The sequence below is a fragment of the Micromesistius poutassou genome (assembly GCF_964030765.1).
Source record: "Micromesistius poutassou genome assembly, chromosome: 14".
NCBI lineage: Eukaryota > Metazoa > Chordata > Actinopteri > Gadiformes > Gadidae > Micromesistius > Micromesistius poutassou.
This window is the reverse complement of record NC_140284.1, coordinates 7,733,527-7,750,375: the sequence shown is the minus strand read 5'-3', so window position 1 is coordinate 7,750,375 and position 16,849 is coordinate 7,733,527. Positions and strand designations below refer to the sequence as shown.

General features: G+C 44.4%; 1 protein-coding gene across 2 annotated transcripts; it reads right to left on the bottom strand.

Annotated features, from left to right (window-relative positions):
* Positions 1 to 315: 315 nt before the first annotated feature.
* On the bottom strand, positions 316 to 13,371 carry ankrd50l (ankyrin repeat domain 50-like). Of its 2 annotated transcripts, none has more exons than XM_084478076.1 (4): positions 13,264 to 13,371; positions 8,959 to 9,914; positions 6,491 to 6,738; positions 316 to 5,272 (listed from the first exon to the last, which is right to left on the bottom strand). In XM_084478076.1, exons 2-4 carry the CDS (start codon positions 9,384 to 9,386, stop codon positions 1,659 to 1,661), a joined length of 4,290 nt encoding a protein of 1,429 aa, XP_084334202.1. In that variant the 5' UTR covers positions 9,387 to 9,914; positions 13,264 to 13,371; the 3' UTR covers positions 316 to 1,658. The 2 variants fall into 2 exon arrangements, with proteins under 2 accessions (XP_084334202.1, XP_084334201.1); XM_084478075.1 differs by lacking the exon at positions 13,264 to 13,371 and adding an exon at positions 10,012 to 10,150.
* Between the last annotated feature and the right edge of the window lie 3,478 nt (positions 13,372 to 16,849).

Sequence of the window (16,849 nt, the reverse complement as noted above, 5' to 3'; positions counted from 1 at the left end):
TATGCGTTACGCCTCAGTGAATCAAGGAGTCTCTAGACGTGTTGCTCCGTATCGTGAGGGCTGAGAGACTGAGCTCCCGGCTGACTAGGGCGAGGCTGCTGTCTGGTAGTGGCTCAAGTGCTCTTTCATCTCTCCCTGTGTGACACAAACAAAGCATCCTGCCTCACAGCTATTTCAAAGATGCTCGTAGTGTCACATACACACACACACACACACACACACACACACAATGAGCAGACACGACACCTCAAGAGTTTAACTCATTACGACACAGCTTGCCAATTTAATATAGGACGGTAATTAAATATTCACCGGATTAAAAAATGCTCAGAAAACACACCATGAAAGTACTTCAGTGAGCTGTGAATCGTCCATAGCACTCGCTCCCCCACATCAATCTTGAGTGGTTATGGTTCATGGCATCTGATGATGGTGATCATTATGCTTCCTGTTGGATACGGTCACACTTGGAGTGAGCAGAGTTGGTGCCTTCCGTCTGGCTGTCCTTAACAGTTTGTGTCATAAGGCACGGGAGGTTGGCAGCCTGCATGCTATGCTGTTGACAGTGACAGACACTTCCAGAAAAGGACAACAAGCTTGCTGCTGTGTTAACTTGAGTAAAACGTTTTTCAAAGACCATAAAGCAATAAAGCCCTGCAGCAGAATTACAGATTTATAATCCATAAAAAAAAATATATATATATATATATATCCTTAAAGAGGTGGTAATTCAGTTAATCATGAATCAATTCATGTCTTATCACATTTACGTGTATGTTTGGAATTAAACTAATTATTGGGGCTATAAGAATGTAGATTTATTGTAAAAAATAAAATCTCTACAGACAACCACTACAATGACCTAATAGGGACCCTCTCCTAGAACAAAGGAGGGCCTGTTACTGGCAGCCATGCAAGCCACTCATCTGACGTCAACTGCTGGAGGGTATTTATAAACAAAAAGGCAAGACATATTTATGTTACTTTTCTGCTGAATGTATTGTCGGTTCTACAAGTTAATGATTGTCTCCTTTATTAAAATGTGAATATTTCAGGATAAAATGAAATAGGTTGTTAAAAAAATATGAGTGTCCAAGAGCAGAAAAAGATTCAGAGGTAGAATGCACCTTTTCCATCTGTGCTAGTGGACGAGCGATTTAGTAAACAACCAAAAAGACACTAATCAACAAACAAACACAATCATCAAAAATTGGAAAGGCTTGTGAGCCAGAAGCCAGAAGTCCAACAGTTTACTCTGTCTTCTTGTCCCCAGGAAGACCTCCTCAGGAAGCAAGACAGTGAGGCGGGCTCTGCCAAATCCATTCCTCTTTCATCTAACCCGAAAGGCCATTAGCCACACTGCTAATGGCCCCTTGAACTGTGAAAACATCAATCTCCAACTAAAACAAAGGATGCTGTTATTCCAATGCCAGGAATGCCTCTAAATGTATGCCTACAGAGGAATGCAGTTATCTGGCGCTCAATCTGCAGGCCAATGGTTTTTCTGGGGTTTAAAGTTCAGAATTTAAGGGAAACTGTGGCATTAATGTTCTATACATTTTACACAGTCCACGGTTCATAAAAAAAAATAAGGTCCAAATATAAAACAAAACAAAACAAAAATGTTGATGGCTAAATTATAAATCACCATAGTGTGGTCATAGTGGTGTCTCCCTTTTGTATAAGGCTGCGCTGGTAGGACCCTCGAATTGCAGTTTGATGGCCTGTTTTAAATTGAGGTGTGGGTCTTTGGTTGACAAAGGAGCTGTGGAGTCCTCTGGCAAGGCACTAGCAGGTGAAACTGTGGTATAATTATAGCAAGGTGGGGACATAATATTCTTCTGAAGGCCAGAATTCCAAGTCTCTCCCTGAGCCGGGCTGTGAATTTGGTAGGGGTATCCTAAAGGTGGACTCCCACGGTTTTTGGCCACTCTTGGAGGGCAATCTTGTCCGGGCATCACCCCGAGGGAAGCCATGACCGAGTTCCATTTTCCCCCTCCATACTGTGCTCTCTCTGCTTTAAACTGTTTTGAGTCTGGGGACTTTAGTTTGTTGGGATAATCAAAGCCAGAGGAGAAGCATATTTGTGGTTGTCCACAGGTGTGGACCATGGCTTCGACGGTGCAACCAGCGGGAGGGGGACTGCCCTTGGGCAGTCTCCGGCTGCTCCCATGGAGACTGCCGCTGACAGAGTTCCCTGGAGGGGGCAGGGTGGAGGGCCGGCTACGACTTCGGGGTAGCGAATGTTGTTGAATCTGCTGAGTGAAACTCAAGCTATCAGCCGGCACTGTCTGCACTGTCGCCAGGGAGTGGCAGGTGGAAGAGGTTTGGGAGCTCTGCATTGAATGGAATCGCTCGCCAGTGGAGCCTGGTGATGACATTGAAGAGGTGGAGGCAGCAGCTGATGCTCCAGACAGAGCTGCTCCTATTGTGCCAACTTCAGCTCTATTGCTGTTGGAGCTGTTTAAGGGGCTCTTGGCAGTCCCTTTTGTGGGGGAGATTGCATTGGAGTGGTGCAGCAGGCCTGGATATGGCTTAGCTCCATAGCTCTCCAACAGACGTACGATGGGCAAGTGTCCTCTTTTTCCAGCAACTTTTACAGGGCTGCGACCATATTTGTCCATATGATCAGGGTTAGCACCCCTCTCCAGAAGCATGCTGACAATGTTTGCGTGTTCCTCCTGTGCAGCAATGCTCAAAGCGGTTGCCCCTTGTTGGTTGCAAGCCAAGTCTACATTGATCCCCTTTGCGTCAAGGAGAAGCCGACCTACCTCAACATGTCCTCGCCAAGCTACAGAATGCAGCGGTGGCCTCCCTTCGGCATCCTGTGCATTGGGGTCAGCTCCATGCTGCAAAAGCAGCCCTACTGCCTCCCCATTTCCCAGCCAAGAGGCCACATGAAGAGCTGTGCGGCCCTCTGCATCACGGGACTCAAGGGGCACGCCACCTTTCTCTATAAGGAGACAAGCCACGTCAAAGCGACCCTCAAGAACCAGAAGGTAGAGTAGAGGCCTTCCCTCTGCATCCCGGACATCAGTGTCAGTCCCTCGTCTCATGAGCAGTTCTGCCACCTCACCGTGGCCCTCCAGGAGGGCCGCACTCAAGGCAGAGTGTCCATCATATGCTCGATGATCTATTGGAGACCGCCTATCCAACAAGATCCTGGAAGTGCTGCAGTGACCCTCCTGGGCTGCCAAAATAAGGGGGGTTCGTCCTTCAATATCCATTTCCCCAACCCGTGCCATGCTGCCGCACTCCGTCAAGGCAGCACACACGGTACGATGGCCCTCACATGCTGCTGCGTGCAGCGGTGTCCAGCCTAAGTCGTCTTTATGGTTCTCATCCAAGCCTCGGTCTAGTAATGCACGGACGACCTCCACACTACCTCTGGCTGCGGCAAGACTAAGTGCTGTCCTTCCTTCCCCGTCGATGGAATCCACAGCTGCACCCCAGAAAAGCACACGCTCCACTGTCTTAATGTGACCCATGGCTGCAGAGGCCAGCAGTGGGGTTACCGCAGCTGCAGCAGGGGCATTGGCGTCAGGGCCTGCACTCTCATCTACATCAGCCCCAGCTTCTAAAAGCAACTCAACTATGTCCTCATGGCCCTCATAGGCTGCAAGAAGCAGGGGGGTCATTCCATCATGGTCGCGATGTCCTTGATCGGCCCCTCGCTCCAGTAACAGACTAGCTACCTCCCCATAACCATTGACCCCAGCTGCTGTAGGGACACAAAGGGCCGCCACTGACAGGGCAGTGCGCCTGTCTCCATCAGCAAGGTTGACATCTGCATTGTGGTCCAGCAAGATCTCTACAGCCTCTCTATGTCCCATGTAGGCAGCAGCAATAAGTGGGGTGCGACCTTCACGGTCGGCCTTGTCCACTTGGGCCCCATAGTCAAGCAAGGTAAGAAGGATCTCCTCATGCCCCCCCCAGGCTGCGGCTCTTAGTGCAGTCCGTCCCTCACTATCGCATCCGTCAACATCTGCCCCTGCATCCAGCAGTTGACGTACAACCTCACTGTGTCCTCCCCATGCCGCAGAGCGCAACGCTGTCCATCCCTCAGTGTCTGCATGCTCTAACATCCTTGCTATGGATTTTTCCTCTTGCTGTTTAGCCCAGTTAAGGAGTTCTGCCAATATTCCGATGTGACCTTGCCTGGATGCCAACGTGAGCGGCGTTTGACCCTGATGATCCCCAATGAAGGGGTCAGCTCCTCGTGTCAGGAGGAGGTTTGCTACATCAACCGAGCCCACTAGGGCTGCACTGGCCAGCATAGTCCGTCCATCAGTTGAGTTGACTCGGTTGACAAACACTCCACTGTCTAGCAGCATCCTCACAGAGTCCTGCCTTTCTAATGCCTGTCGCACAATAGTCCCAGAACCCTCTAGACAATGCACTCCCACATTTGGACCTAAATCTGTGGAGCAGGTTGGAGGAAAAATTCCACTTCTCATTAAGAGCTGAAGGACTTCCTGACTAACTAGAACAGGCGGTTCAGTTGAGGAGGAGCTACAGTCCCAAGGAGCATGGCAGGGTAGCTTAGGGCTAAAGTAGGGCGTGAGAGGAGGTATGTCTGCCAAGAGAATCCACAATGCCAACAGGGAAGGGTTCTCCTTGTGCATACCTGAGCAAACCAGATGGGTGCCTAGCTGGCAGGTTTCTTCTGTGTTCAGGTGTGGGCCCCATAATGTGAGGGCCATAGCAAGCATGCAGTGACCCTCTTCTACACTACACAGGTACTTCTGTGTACAGTATTTGACATCCATTAGCCACTCAGCAAAACTGGCATGGAAAAGCAGCTTATTACCGAAGGGGCCATCAATAAGGATCGGAGAGAGGGTCTGGAGGAGGCTCTGGAAGTCCAGGAAGCTGAGGGTGGTGTCCTGGGTCCAGACTGCCGTGAAGAGCTGCTGAATGCTGAGGGGCCTGGGGGCGGCCAATAGGGCATTAAGGAAGGGCCTGACCTGGAGAAACAGCCCCTTGGGGAAGAGTCTCTGGCACAGCCACAGGTAGAGGCCATTGAGTGTCCCCGGGATGTCGCGGATCTCTCGTAGACCAATCAGAGAGGCCGCCACGCCGTCCAGCACACGCTCCAGGAACAGGAAGCAGCCGCTGCTCTTGATGTGCAGCAGGTTCAGCATGTCGGCCGTCTCAGGGGTCAGCTGTCGGCGCAGTGGACCCTCCTTGTCCAGCCGGTGGAGGATGTATTGCTGCACATCACGTACTGGAGAGGGCTTCCGCAGGTCATCCAAGCACAGCTTACGAAAAGCTGCAGCAAGAGAAGCAGAACAGTGGGGAATATACTTAATAGTCGTAATGCACAATCTCATCAAAAATCTCAACTTTGTGAGATCCAAAAAACAATACTGTTGAAATAGACAGATTTTTAATCATAAGATATTAAATCCCTTAATCCTCACTTATATCCCTCATTATTACTGAGCTTTTATATAATGCGGTTATTCTTTATTTTAGAATTTAATTAGATGGTAATATAATTTGGTAAATATTGAATCAATCAGAAGGTAGGTGTTAGGTTTGCACAATGAGGCTAAGAATAGGCATTGACAGTGTCAATGTATTACAGAATACCAGGGTATTCAGAAAATTTAATACCGTAAAAAATACAATTTTTTATTCTCCGACATCTTATGAATACAATTTTTATTATGTCGTTGGAAGCAGGATAAATAATTAAATCATCAAAAATAAAGTCTTCCCTGTTGTATTGTGGTTAAGACTAAAATAAGTTTCTTCACCAATGCTACAATGACTTCTTTCACAAGGAGCTCCATTTTTTAGTTTGGAATACATTTTTAACTACTGTGTAAAATCAGGAAGGTATGAAAAAATAGATACCGCTAATGCCTAGTTAGGAGGTGAGCCGTAGACGGCAGGATGCAGTGGGTATATATATATATATAGCTTTTGACAATAAAAATTATTTATTTTTTAAGAAAAAAAAATACAGTAGTGGGTAGAGTAGCAATGTAAAATGACTGCAATAAAATAATCTGATAAACAAACTGGTAAAGGCTTACATTGTGATCCAAAGCAGAGCAATTATGGTATAGATAAGAAGCTTTTGATTTGTTACCAGGCTTTAAACACACCCAGGGCATAACTTGTTGACTATAGCTTCACTTATTGTCTTGGATACCAAATATACTGCAAAGGCATCCAACCACTACTAAAAATCCAACCGTAATGTCAGTGACAAACACATTAGGGAGGGTTCACACCTCAGAAGCAGCCTGTGTTATTGAATGCATTGGTTAACACAGACGCTCAATGTACAAAAAAAATAAAACAGTGTAGCTGTAGCAGTGAGGCAAGCTGTGCCTTTTGGCCACATGTTCCAAAGCAATTTCAGACTAAGCACCAGCAATGGCACCATCCCTAGAGTTAGGGTTAGGGTTTGAGGGAAGATACATTTAAATGAGAAATGTGTATACACTGACTTATCTAGCGGAACCGTGGCCCGTACCTGAGAACATCTTGCACACGGCTTTGTCATGGCGTCGGACAGAGGCCACGATCAGCAGCCAGCTGGGCAGCAGGTGCTGGTGGCTGGCAAGGAGCTCTGCAATGGTACCGCTCTTCCCTGGGGGTGCTCCTACAGCCCCTCCTCCACCGTCGCCTGTCCCACACCCAAGATCTGAGTCCAGCGAGTCCACCACCACCATCAGCGTGTGCGTAGGAGGAGGAAGGTCCAGCAGGGGAGACAACACTGCCCTGGGAAAGAGAGTGAGGGAGTTAGTGAGCAAGTGAGAGATGATTCATTATCATTCAAGAAAACTATCAAGCAGGGGTGTGAGATACCTGAATAAACAGTACAAGCAGGTAAATGAGAAAAGACCAAGGAGATTAAGTAATAAGTAACCTTGTTATTATTGCATTTTATATCTAATTATATGAAGAGCAACCGTCGATAATAAATGCAACTGGACAGCTGAATGAGATCAATCCAGTTGAAAAGAGACAAGAAGAAACATTTTTGACAGGGAACAAAAGATGTAATGATTAGACTAAAGTGCGACTATTCAGCCGGGAGTAGGTGGCAGGCGGTTCTTGCTGGGACAGGCAGAGCAACCCCATTGCTGCGCCTCATGCGGTGTCCTTCACCATGGAGCACCCAGGAGTCTGCTCAGGGCTGGGGCTCAAGTACTGATGACTCAGGTTGTTGGAAGGTTTAGGATTTCCTGCTACGCCCCATAGGCAGGCAGGGAGACACTCTCTAACACACACATTATTATGCCTTGCCCACACTATACATTCGATTAGCAACTACTGCATGGTTTATGGGATAATTTTCCTTGGAACATTTGACATATTTCTTTGAAAAGTATCTATAAAGAAATGTATCCAATTAAAGTCATACTGTGTACCAGATTACATTATCAAGTAATGTGAGATCACACAGTTCATTATAAGAAAAAACATTTTAATAATTGAAAAATTAAATCAAGAATGCGACTCAAGAAATCTTTTCATGGGCAAGGAAAGAATACATGGAATACATGCCAGAAGGACAATATATTGCAATGTTGACTTTTATGATTAGGTAATCATTATAGGTTTCATTTTTAAAGAGCCAAGTTAAAAAAACTGGGCAGAAGTCCAAACTATCTAGGTTATGGTGCTTATCACCTTGGAGTGTGTGATTGATCAAATAAAGGTACACTCCCTTCCGGTGCAGGTGGTCATTGACGTTGCAGTGAGGGCACCAATTACGATATGGAGTTCTCTGCTCCGTGAAGTCTGTGTGGTCCCAGCCGTGGACGGCCTTTAAGTAACCTTTGACTGGTAACAGGGTTTTGCTTTGGAAGTGTTAAAAAACAAGTGCTTAAACTAGTGACCCCTATGGACAATGATGGCCAGTGAGTCCAGCTCTGGGGGGGAACCATTGAGGAGATTACACACAAATGGCCTTGTATAGCCCTACAACCCCAGGACAACGCCAATCAGCGTGTCTTTATAACAGCCGGTAGAGAAACCTCGTAAAATCACCTTCATGAGATATAATTCACTGACCGCTGTTGACCATGTCCCAACGAACATCGATTATCACTTATCTAGCTACAGCTGTTGTAAGCCAATGAATACATCTCCATACATACACCATTTTTGACCACTGCGCTGACCTTGTGTTTCATGTGTTTGTCAACGGCTGTTCACATGCCAGCGCATTTGCCTCGAAGCCTCTTTGTTGTCTCACAGAAGCTCCAAAACACACATAGCCCCTGGCTATGAGCCAGTGAGAGGGGAATGTGGAATCTGGCCCTTGCGCTTTACACCAGAGAATAGCAAACATGGGAGGAGGAGAGCTGCGAGGGGTCCCAGAGCATTTCTCAGAGTAAACACCACGGAAGGGAGTGATCAAGGGGTGACCTCGCTGACCAGCACTGTGATGGCGGTCAGCTGGAGTACATTTTGGGACATTTTTCCTCACCTCTTTGTTCCTTTTTTTACCCCGACTGAAAGGATGTTGTGTTGTAAATGGCATTGTAGCATACAGACTGTGGCGCCCATTGTACATGCAGTGAATGGGTCGCATTATGATCGGGGGAAATAATAATGAAATAAATAGATAGATAAGGAAGGACGACAATTTAATTTTCTTCTTAGCCCTTTCCTTATATTAGCAAATGGCATTAAATAACATGGCTTGCTTTGTGAATATATATAGTATCAGTTACATATTGAAGCAATAAGAGACATTTCATACAACTGTAAGTCAAACAAATTGATTGAGGGACATCTACAGTTTGGGTTGTGCCAGTTTATAACTTACAATGTCATTTGATGTATTTTTAAATAAACGTTGGATCACAGAAAAGATCACAAAATGTAAAAGTTTCTCAATTTGGTTTATAAAAGAGTATGTGCTGATATAATCTCCATGTATCTTGGAGGGAGGCAATGAAAGTGAAGATAAAATATGATCCTCCAAACCTTTTGAACGTTTCGTCGGGGTCCTTCTGGCATTGGAGGGCCTCCAGAGCAGAGGACACGAAGGGGGTGTCCAGCATCTCGGCATAGCGAGGAGGAAGGAGAGGCGAGGCCCTCAACTGTTCCACCAGTCCCAGAACAAACCTCCACAACACCACGCTTCGCTGGTCCTCCCTCCGGCAGAAGTGGGAAGCCAGGCAGCGTGCCGCCAGCCCGACCCTGATCCCTGCATCTGAGGTGGGGTACACCAACTCAGTACATAGGGCTGTCTTCCCCGCGCCGGGGCCCCCGGTCAGCAGGAGCCCCGGCGGCCGCCCTGGCACAGAGCGCGCCTCCAGACAGTGCCTCAGCTTGTCCAGGGCCCATTCCCGGCAGTAGAAGCGCCGTCCCTGGAGCAGGCTGGAGTTGCTGGAGAAACCACAGCGACTCATTGGGTCCCCGGGATAAGTCGTCTAGCGCCGTCTATACATTTCTCCATGCTCCGTGTCTCATGCTCTTCTTCATCTATACAGTTTCTTCATGGGAGAACTAGCGGTTTCACAGCTGAGGAAAGCATTTGCATCCCCCCCACGCCGCCTGCTCCTACAGTGCCACTGTCAGTTCCTGTTAGTTAAAAAAAAGAGGTGTGCTTCAGCCTAGCTGTGTTTATCAGCAGTCCTCTCAGGTAGCCTTCCCAGTCCTCTGGTGGGGTCAAAGGTAAGGTGAGGGGTTGGCCACAGGACAGGGTAGATAAGGGTCAAGTCCGCTGGAAGTTCACGCGTGGGAAAAGTATTTTGGCAGCTCCGTGTCTCAGTCCAGGTGTGTCTATTGGAAGCAGGTGTGCTGCCAAGTAATAACTCAGCGGGGTCATTTAGTTTCTAACCCCCGACCTCAGAATACTGAAATAGATCAGAGGGAGGATCCTCAGCTACTGCTGCTGTGCATCACACCTTGCAGGTTTCTGACGGCGCCGTACAAATCTGTGAGAATCAAAGGAGAGAGGAACACAACGAGTCAGAGTCAAGATAAAGATTTCTTACTTCTGTTGGCAGATCTAAGTCACCCCGTATCGCTCACCTCACAGCTCCCGTTGCACTCCCTAGGTCTCCCAATTACTGGCGCACTCTGTTCTTCCAAGTGTCTCAACTCCCCACTCCTACTGCCTGCTACCATATATGTTGCTTTTGTTTTCTGTCAGGCAGCTAGCTGCTTCGTTCTGTGCTGCCTCGGAAGGAATGCCCTGCTCATTCACACGCCTTTTCTGTTTCTCTGTCTATCTCTCTTTCCTCCCTCCTTTGGCTCCTTCCCTCCCTCCCTCCCTCTGTATCGCTTTCATTCTTTGCTGCCCTGTTTTTTTACTCCTCCCCCTAGTGTTGTAGAGCATGTCAGGACATGCACTGAACAGCATAGTGGTATTTATACAGAGCAGGAGAGGAGGGGAGAAATGTTAAGTTATAGATACATTGAGTACTCATTTCAGAAAAATGTGGGTCATTTGGAAAGCAAATTAGTATGTTATATGGGGTCAGAGTTCAACAACAGAGCTAGATTAAGGAAACACATGTGCTCCCTCGGGACATGGGTCACAAAATATCAAGAAATGTTTCCATCAGCAGGCGAAGAAGATAAAAAGAATTGAAATTAGACTGTTGCACACATGTGAAATGGCCCTCATTGGAAATCAGGGGCAAATGCAAACAATCACACCTAGACTCAAGTACTTTAAGCTCCTTGTCTGGACTGAAGACCACAACAAAACCTATGTTCTGGTTCAGTCAAAGCTGTGAGAGAGGATATGTACATGTTTAAAGTGGAAAGTGCTTTTTTATTGCTTGTTCACTTTCGGTAAGTGGATTTTACTGGCAGTCTGGAGTATCAGGTGTTGGAAAAGGAAGGAAAAAACTCAGAAAGGACGAGGAGATGGGAGCTCAATAAATTATACCATAGAATTAACCATAGAAAATGGATGCATGTAATGCAAAGTGCCTCTGAAGATCATGCCTGCTTTGGTAATGCAGTGTTAGCTTACCCAAGAGTTGCTGCAGCATTGTTTTCAACACATGACTGTTCATTTAAACAAGAAGCGGGAAACAGCAGGCAGATAATTCCTGACTGCTGACAGAGTGAAAGGGGTCAAAGTCCAGCCACAGGAATGGAAGTATCTGGATGTAGTCTGATAGCTGCAGTCTAGGATATTAGCCAGCGAGAGAGCAGAGGCATATTACATGCATTTAAATGCTTCTCCAATACTGTCCATTTCTAGCTCACAGCGAAATGTCGATTAAATGGTTAGTTAACCAATAGCCTTGTAGCAATCCAAACGTCACCATGTGACAATGTGTACGAGTTTGTACAACACTAATCTATGCTCACCCTCCCTCCTCTCTCCAAACCCTGGCTACCCTAAAAATAAACTTGTCATGAGGTTTCTTAATGCTTCTGCAGAGTTAGAGCAATTAACATAGATCCCTGTAGCCTTAAAGTGACAGAATGTGTTGTAGAACACATTTAAATTATAAATATTTTTTGCTTTTTGTACTTTTAAATTGGGGTTTGATACAGACAGAAGTCGGCCTGAAAAGGCTCATCCCGATTTGAAGCGCAACTGCTCTGGCTTTGCAAGGCTAGACAGATTAGCCTGTGAAATCAGAATCAGTTACACAACAAAGCCAAGATAGATTTTTACTTATCTGACACCAAGGACTATTGCCATCTCATGCCCTGAATAGTTTGGGAAAGAAACAGAAAGCAACCGTTCTAATGTTGTCAAATATGGTGGTTTATGTTTATCATCTGACCTCTTTGTGTCATGCCTTTTTGTCAACTATCATTCAATACATTGGAGTAAATTAGACTGGTTTCATATTTACAAGTTTTGGCTTCTGTTGACAGCAAGGTCCAACGCCGCTCCTAAACAGGCCTATACATCACATGGGTGTTTATGGGGGAATTCAAAACACTCTCTGACCTTGTTTCACTTTAAATTGCTGACTAAATCCTTCTACAGGTTCAGTTCACCAGGGAAAAGGACAGGCCGACTGTGCACGAAGCGAGTGAATTAATGTAGACCTATTGAAGAAAGAATGGCACCAAAGATGCATTTAGGCTGGATGAGGCATGTCATTCCCAAGGCATGCAGATCTGGCACCATGTTGCTCTTAACAGATGAAAGCTAAAAGGGACGCACGTGTGGGAACCCTGCACAAATTGTACACAAATTCCAGACAAGGCATTTCAGTGAGTTCTGTGAAAGTGTTAACATTATAATGACAGAATGTGTATAAGTCCATTATATATATATATATATATATATATATATATATATATATATATATATATATATATATATACACAATAACAACTGAATGAATCAACCCAATTGTCATTGAGTGCCAAATTAGGTCCCTTCACCATGGCTGTGTTGCTACAGGCGAAACGGCCAGCAGAGTAAAAACTATGGCATCGTGGAAACGGAAGGAGATGATGCAAGTGGGGAACAATCTTCTCTGAATGACTTTTTGTGACGACATTTGTGTGCTTACAAATGCTTTGACACTTTATAGCATGTCAACATGGCATATCACGTTGTATAAAAGTAGCCCAACTGTAGTTAAAATTAATATATAGTAATATATTAGGCCTACCGCAGAAAATATGGCACGATTATGTGATTTTAACAATATCACTTTATACCATCTCTAGTAGGTAGAGCGCAATTTGATAGCCCCTGTAATACATTGCGACCACCCCAGCCCCCCAAGTAAGATGCGTCGATATCAGGGCTGGTGATTCTACAGGTGCTTGGATACACATAGCGCGGAGGACAGCTGATCACTACACAACGCACAGGCTACACGTTCACAACACAAGGAGAATGTGAAGACACATGAGTGTGTCGTAAGTCGTAAGGTGGTAGTGTGTGTGTGTTTATGTATATAAATATATACATCTTATTTATATCAAGCAATGACCTGACCTGTAATCAACCGGAGTCGACGCGATAGAAGATGGAAGCACGAATGCTTCCTTGTTTTCTGGCGACAAGTTGCACACATGACGACGGTCTTCAACGAATGAGCACATTATTTATTTTACCCCAGTACAATGCGAGTACATCACTCTTAGAGGATTCCATCGAACAGCTGGTATAAGTGTTTGATCCGCGCGCCGGTGGTCCAGGTTCAACCACGTAGCGACATACTTAGTAGGCTAGCGCCACAGTGCTTGATATTGTTTTGTGATATTGTGAGTATATGTGTATCGGAATTGCTAGTGGCCTCACGACAAAATAATAGCTCGCAAATTGTGTTTTAGAGTAGGTTTTACTACCTGTGTCTGTGCGCGCGTAGAAGCTTGCGTCCGCGATAGTGTGCAAGAATGCGTGCGCAGCAATGTGACTTTCTACAATATAAACCGATAGCTTTCAGAGGTCTCCTCTTTCCTGTCTCCTGCCCATGCCAAAAAGGATGTTAAATGATTTTTTTTTTTTAAAGCATTAGTGTCTTACAAGGAAATCCTCTCAGGGTCAGCTGCCTGTTCTTCAGTCAGAAAGGAAGCATACCAAGAATAGAGGGAAAGGCTAATGAAATATGAAAAAAAAGAGAAAAAACTCAACACCTGCGTTACACTTTTGAAACAATGGAACTGAGGTTGCAGAATAGAACCATGCTTGACATTTATAGTCCAGCTGGGACTATGGGGTCTTCCTGGGTCTTCCCTTTAGTTGGTCACCACTCTCTTCCCACTTCTTGTATGTAAAACTTGTAGGCCTTTATAATACATAAATAGTCTGACCATAACAAGCAAACACAAGCAAAACACAAACTCTAACAAGCAACATAAATAACTCAATTTGCATAATGAAGACACACAAATCAACCCTTTAAACTTGGTCTCCAAGGTTCAAGCAGAACACATTTTTGTTATTATTTTGTTATTTATTAACAAGGGGCCCATCATGTAGCCTATTCTCCAACAAAACCAGAATAAGCCTGCTGGTTTATTGGTATAAACTGAGCAGAGATTTCCCTATAATTTCCTATCTCAACTGTTCCATGTGTACATCCTTGGGAACTGTAAATAATTGTAAATACTGGATATTTGTATTTATTTCACTTATTTAAATATTTGTACCTGTGTTTAACAGTTCTGACTTCCCCCTCAAATGTCCTCATGCTGTATAACAGCCCCGGAATGTCCTTGCAACAAACACTGGTGGAACCAGGGGCAGTCCCCTGTCATTTGTTGGTATTTCCTGTTTGATATGATATTTCCTCCAATGATTGCCAACATCTGTGATGCAGCGAGATTACACTGAGTTCCTCCATGTGCAGTTCTCCTGCTGGAACGGCACTATTGGATGCACAAGGGTCGGGAGATATATGTTGATTTAACAACATGGACAGTGTTTCCCCCATGCATCAAGTGGCGTAGCGCCGCCACTTGATTACTAGCACCACTGCTATCAGCAATGCAAAAACAAAAAACATTTTATTTTAGAGCTATAAATAATGTTGGGTGCCTCAAATGCTGTTATCTTATACTGCAACCCCTCAATTGTGACATTGTCTTTGGAGAAATAGTGAAATACTAAAAAATGGTTAGCCAATGTACAAAAAGGGACCTAATAATAGGATGTAGCCTACATATTTGATGTTGGTAACCAGGAGCAACAGTATTATGAAACACGTAAGTAAAATTGAGTAAAATTGATTTGCGCTAATGTTAATGTAAAAATAATATGGTTCGCAAAGTCCACTCTGCATGCTATTTCTTGTTATGTTGTATTGTTATACCAGTGTATGAAACCTTTTCTGTTGGAATGCACCAGAGCCCTACTGGAATCGGATCACACTATAATGCCTACATCAACAACATCAGCACCATGCATGCGCACATAACCATATAGGGTATGTGAAATAAAGGGACAATGACTCTTCTTGTCTTGTCTCTTCTTGGCATTGTTTGATTCTACATCGTTCATTCTTCGACAGCAATGTAGTACAAGCATGGTTAAAGAGCTACCTTTCTGTGTAGACCATTTGTTGAAATTGTATTGGCTACATGCAGCAATATAAACAAAAATATTGATTAATACTTTCCAGTAAACAATATCTCCAAGACATTGAAGCAATCTTTTTTTAATAGTTTTTCTACAGAAAATGTGCTTTACTTCCTTAAACCTGATCCACAAATGAGTGCTGTTTGTTCTAGCTCTTTTTTTTTCTCCCTTAAAACTATAAGTAAATGGTCAGGCATCACATTTAAGTAGTAGGCCTAATTTTGGACACTCTTGATAATGTACACACCAAGATATAAGTCATGTACAAAATGACTCCAGCTTTGTATGAGTATGTTGATGACATCCATAAAACATGACTGAATTGCCAGTACCTGCTGTCACCCAGTTGATTAGAGTTATAGTGATGAGTAATGTGTAGAGTAATTAAAAATGTTTTGACCAACCTGTTTGCCACACAAACAGGGTGGGTGGTACTGATGTTCCTATTTCAGCCTTGAGTACAATACAATTTCCCCTTGACAAAGATGACAGGAATAACAAATGGCCGAGAGTTCATTGAGTTCTGCTTTTCTTGAGTTCTTATTGAGTTCTGGTTTTGGTCCGTTCACACCGTGTGGTTTGCTAGAGAAGCTAGCTGTGTCAGGTGAAATCACCTTCCTACCGGCAGCTGGAATTCGCTACTGGCAAAATCACAGAGACAAACTGGAACTGGTTCAGTAGACGCCCACGTGAGAAGTGGATACAGGTCACATCACGTCTGTGCTTATATTTGCATCGCCTGCCATCTGAGGTGGATTCTCCTTATCAACTCCATCTCCCCAGCAGCCACATTCAGCCCCTCCAGCCCCTGAGAACAACACTATGACTAAGTCATTGCGTTTGCCTTTAGTGACGTACTTTTGATGCAACCCAGTGCTTCTCATGGTAAATAAGGCAACAGCTCTTGTCAATGTTATATTGTGAGCTTATAAAAGGGTTAGTTACTTAGTTATAGATGGCTCCTGTCACGTTTCCTTAGTACAGGCATATTATATAAAGGTTTCATCTTCAGCCGCTACATTATTGAAGAACATCTAATCATGTAAATGATTGGTCTCCGCCTACTTTTCTTCTCCACCATGTTTACATCCTTATGTACTCATTTAAAGTAATTACTTAAGAGGTTAATAAAGAAAAAAGTATGAAAAAAAGTTTTGTTTAGAAGAAGCAGGATGTTTACATATTGTGAACTATGGAATAGGTAAAATGCAGTCACCCACGTAAACTTCTCTTTCTGATGCACACACACACACACACACACACACACACACACACACACACACACACACACACACACACATTCATTTCATTTCATTTAACTATTATTTATACTCGAAAAATTAAAATTAAACATTTACACAGAGATGTGGAATGGCTGGAATTAAAATAAAATAGCTTAATTAAAACAGTTGCAGGTAGAGTTTGGCAGATTTATGATAATATGTCTAAATTCGTTAAAGGATATTAAGGTATTACTTTACAAACACACGCACACACACACACACACACACACACACACACACACACACACACACACACACACACACACACACACACACACACACACACACACCAGAATAACAACTGGATAGTTGTCAGGGACAGGGACCACCAGTTTGAGTTGAATACCTTACTTTAAACAGTTAGACAGTTAGAGTTAGAAAATTGTTCAGCCAGTTAGTTCAGTAGTTAGGCTTAATAGAAAACTAAGCTCGGAGACACACCACAAGCTATTTGCAAGTATTAAATACTATCTTCATGAATCATGTGTAATTTAGGTGAATACTAATATGATCTTCAAGAGAATTTCCGACGAGGTGCCTGGAACACTGGCGGTTTTGGAGTGACCACAAG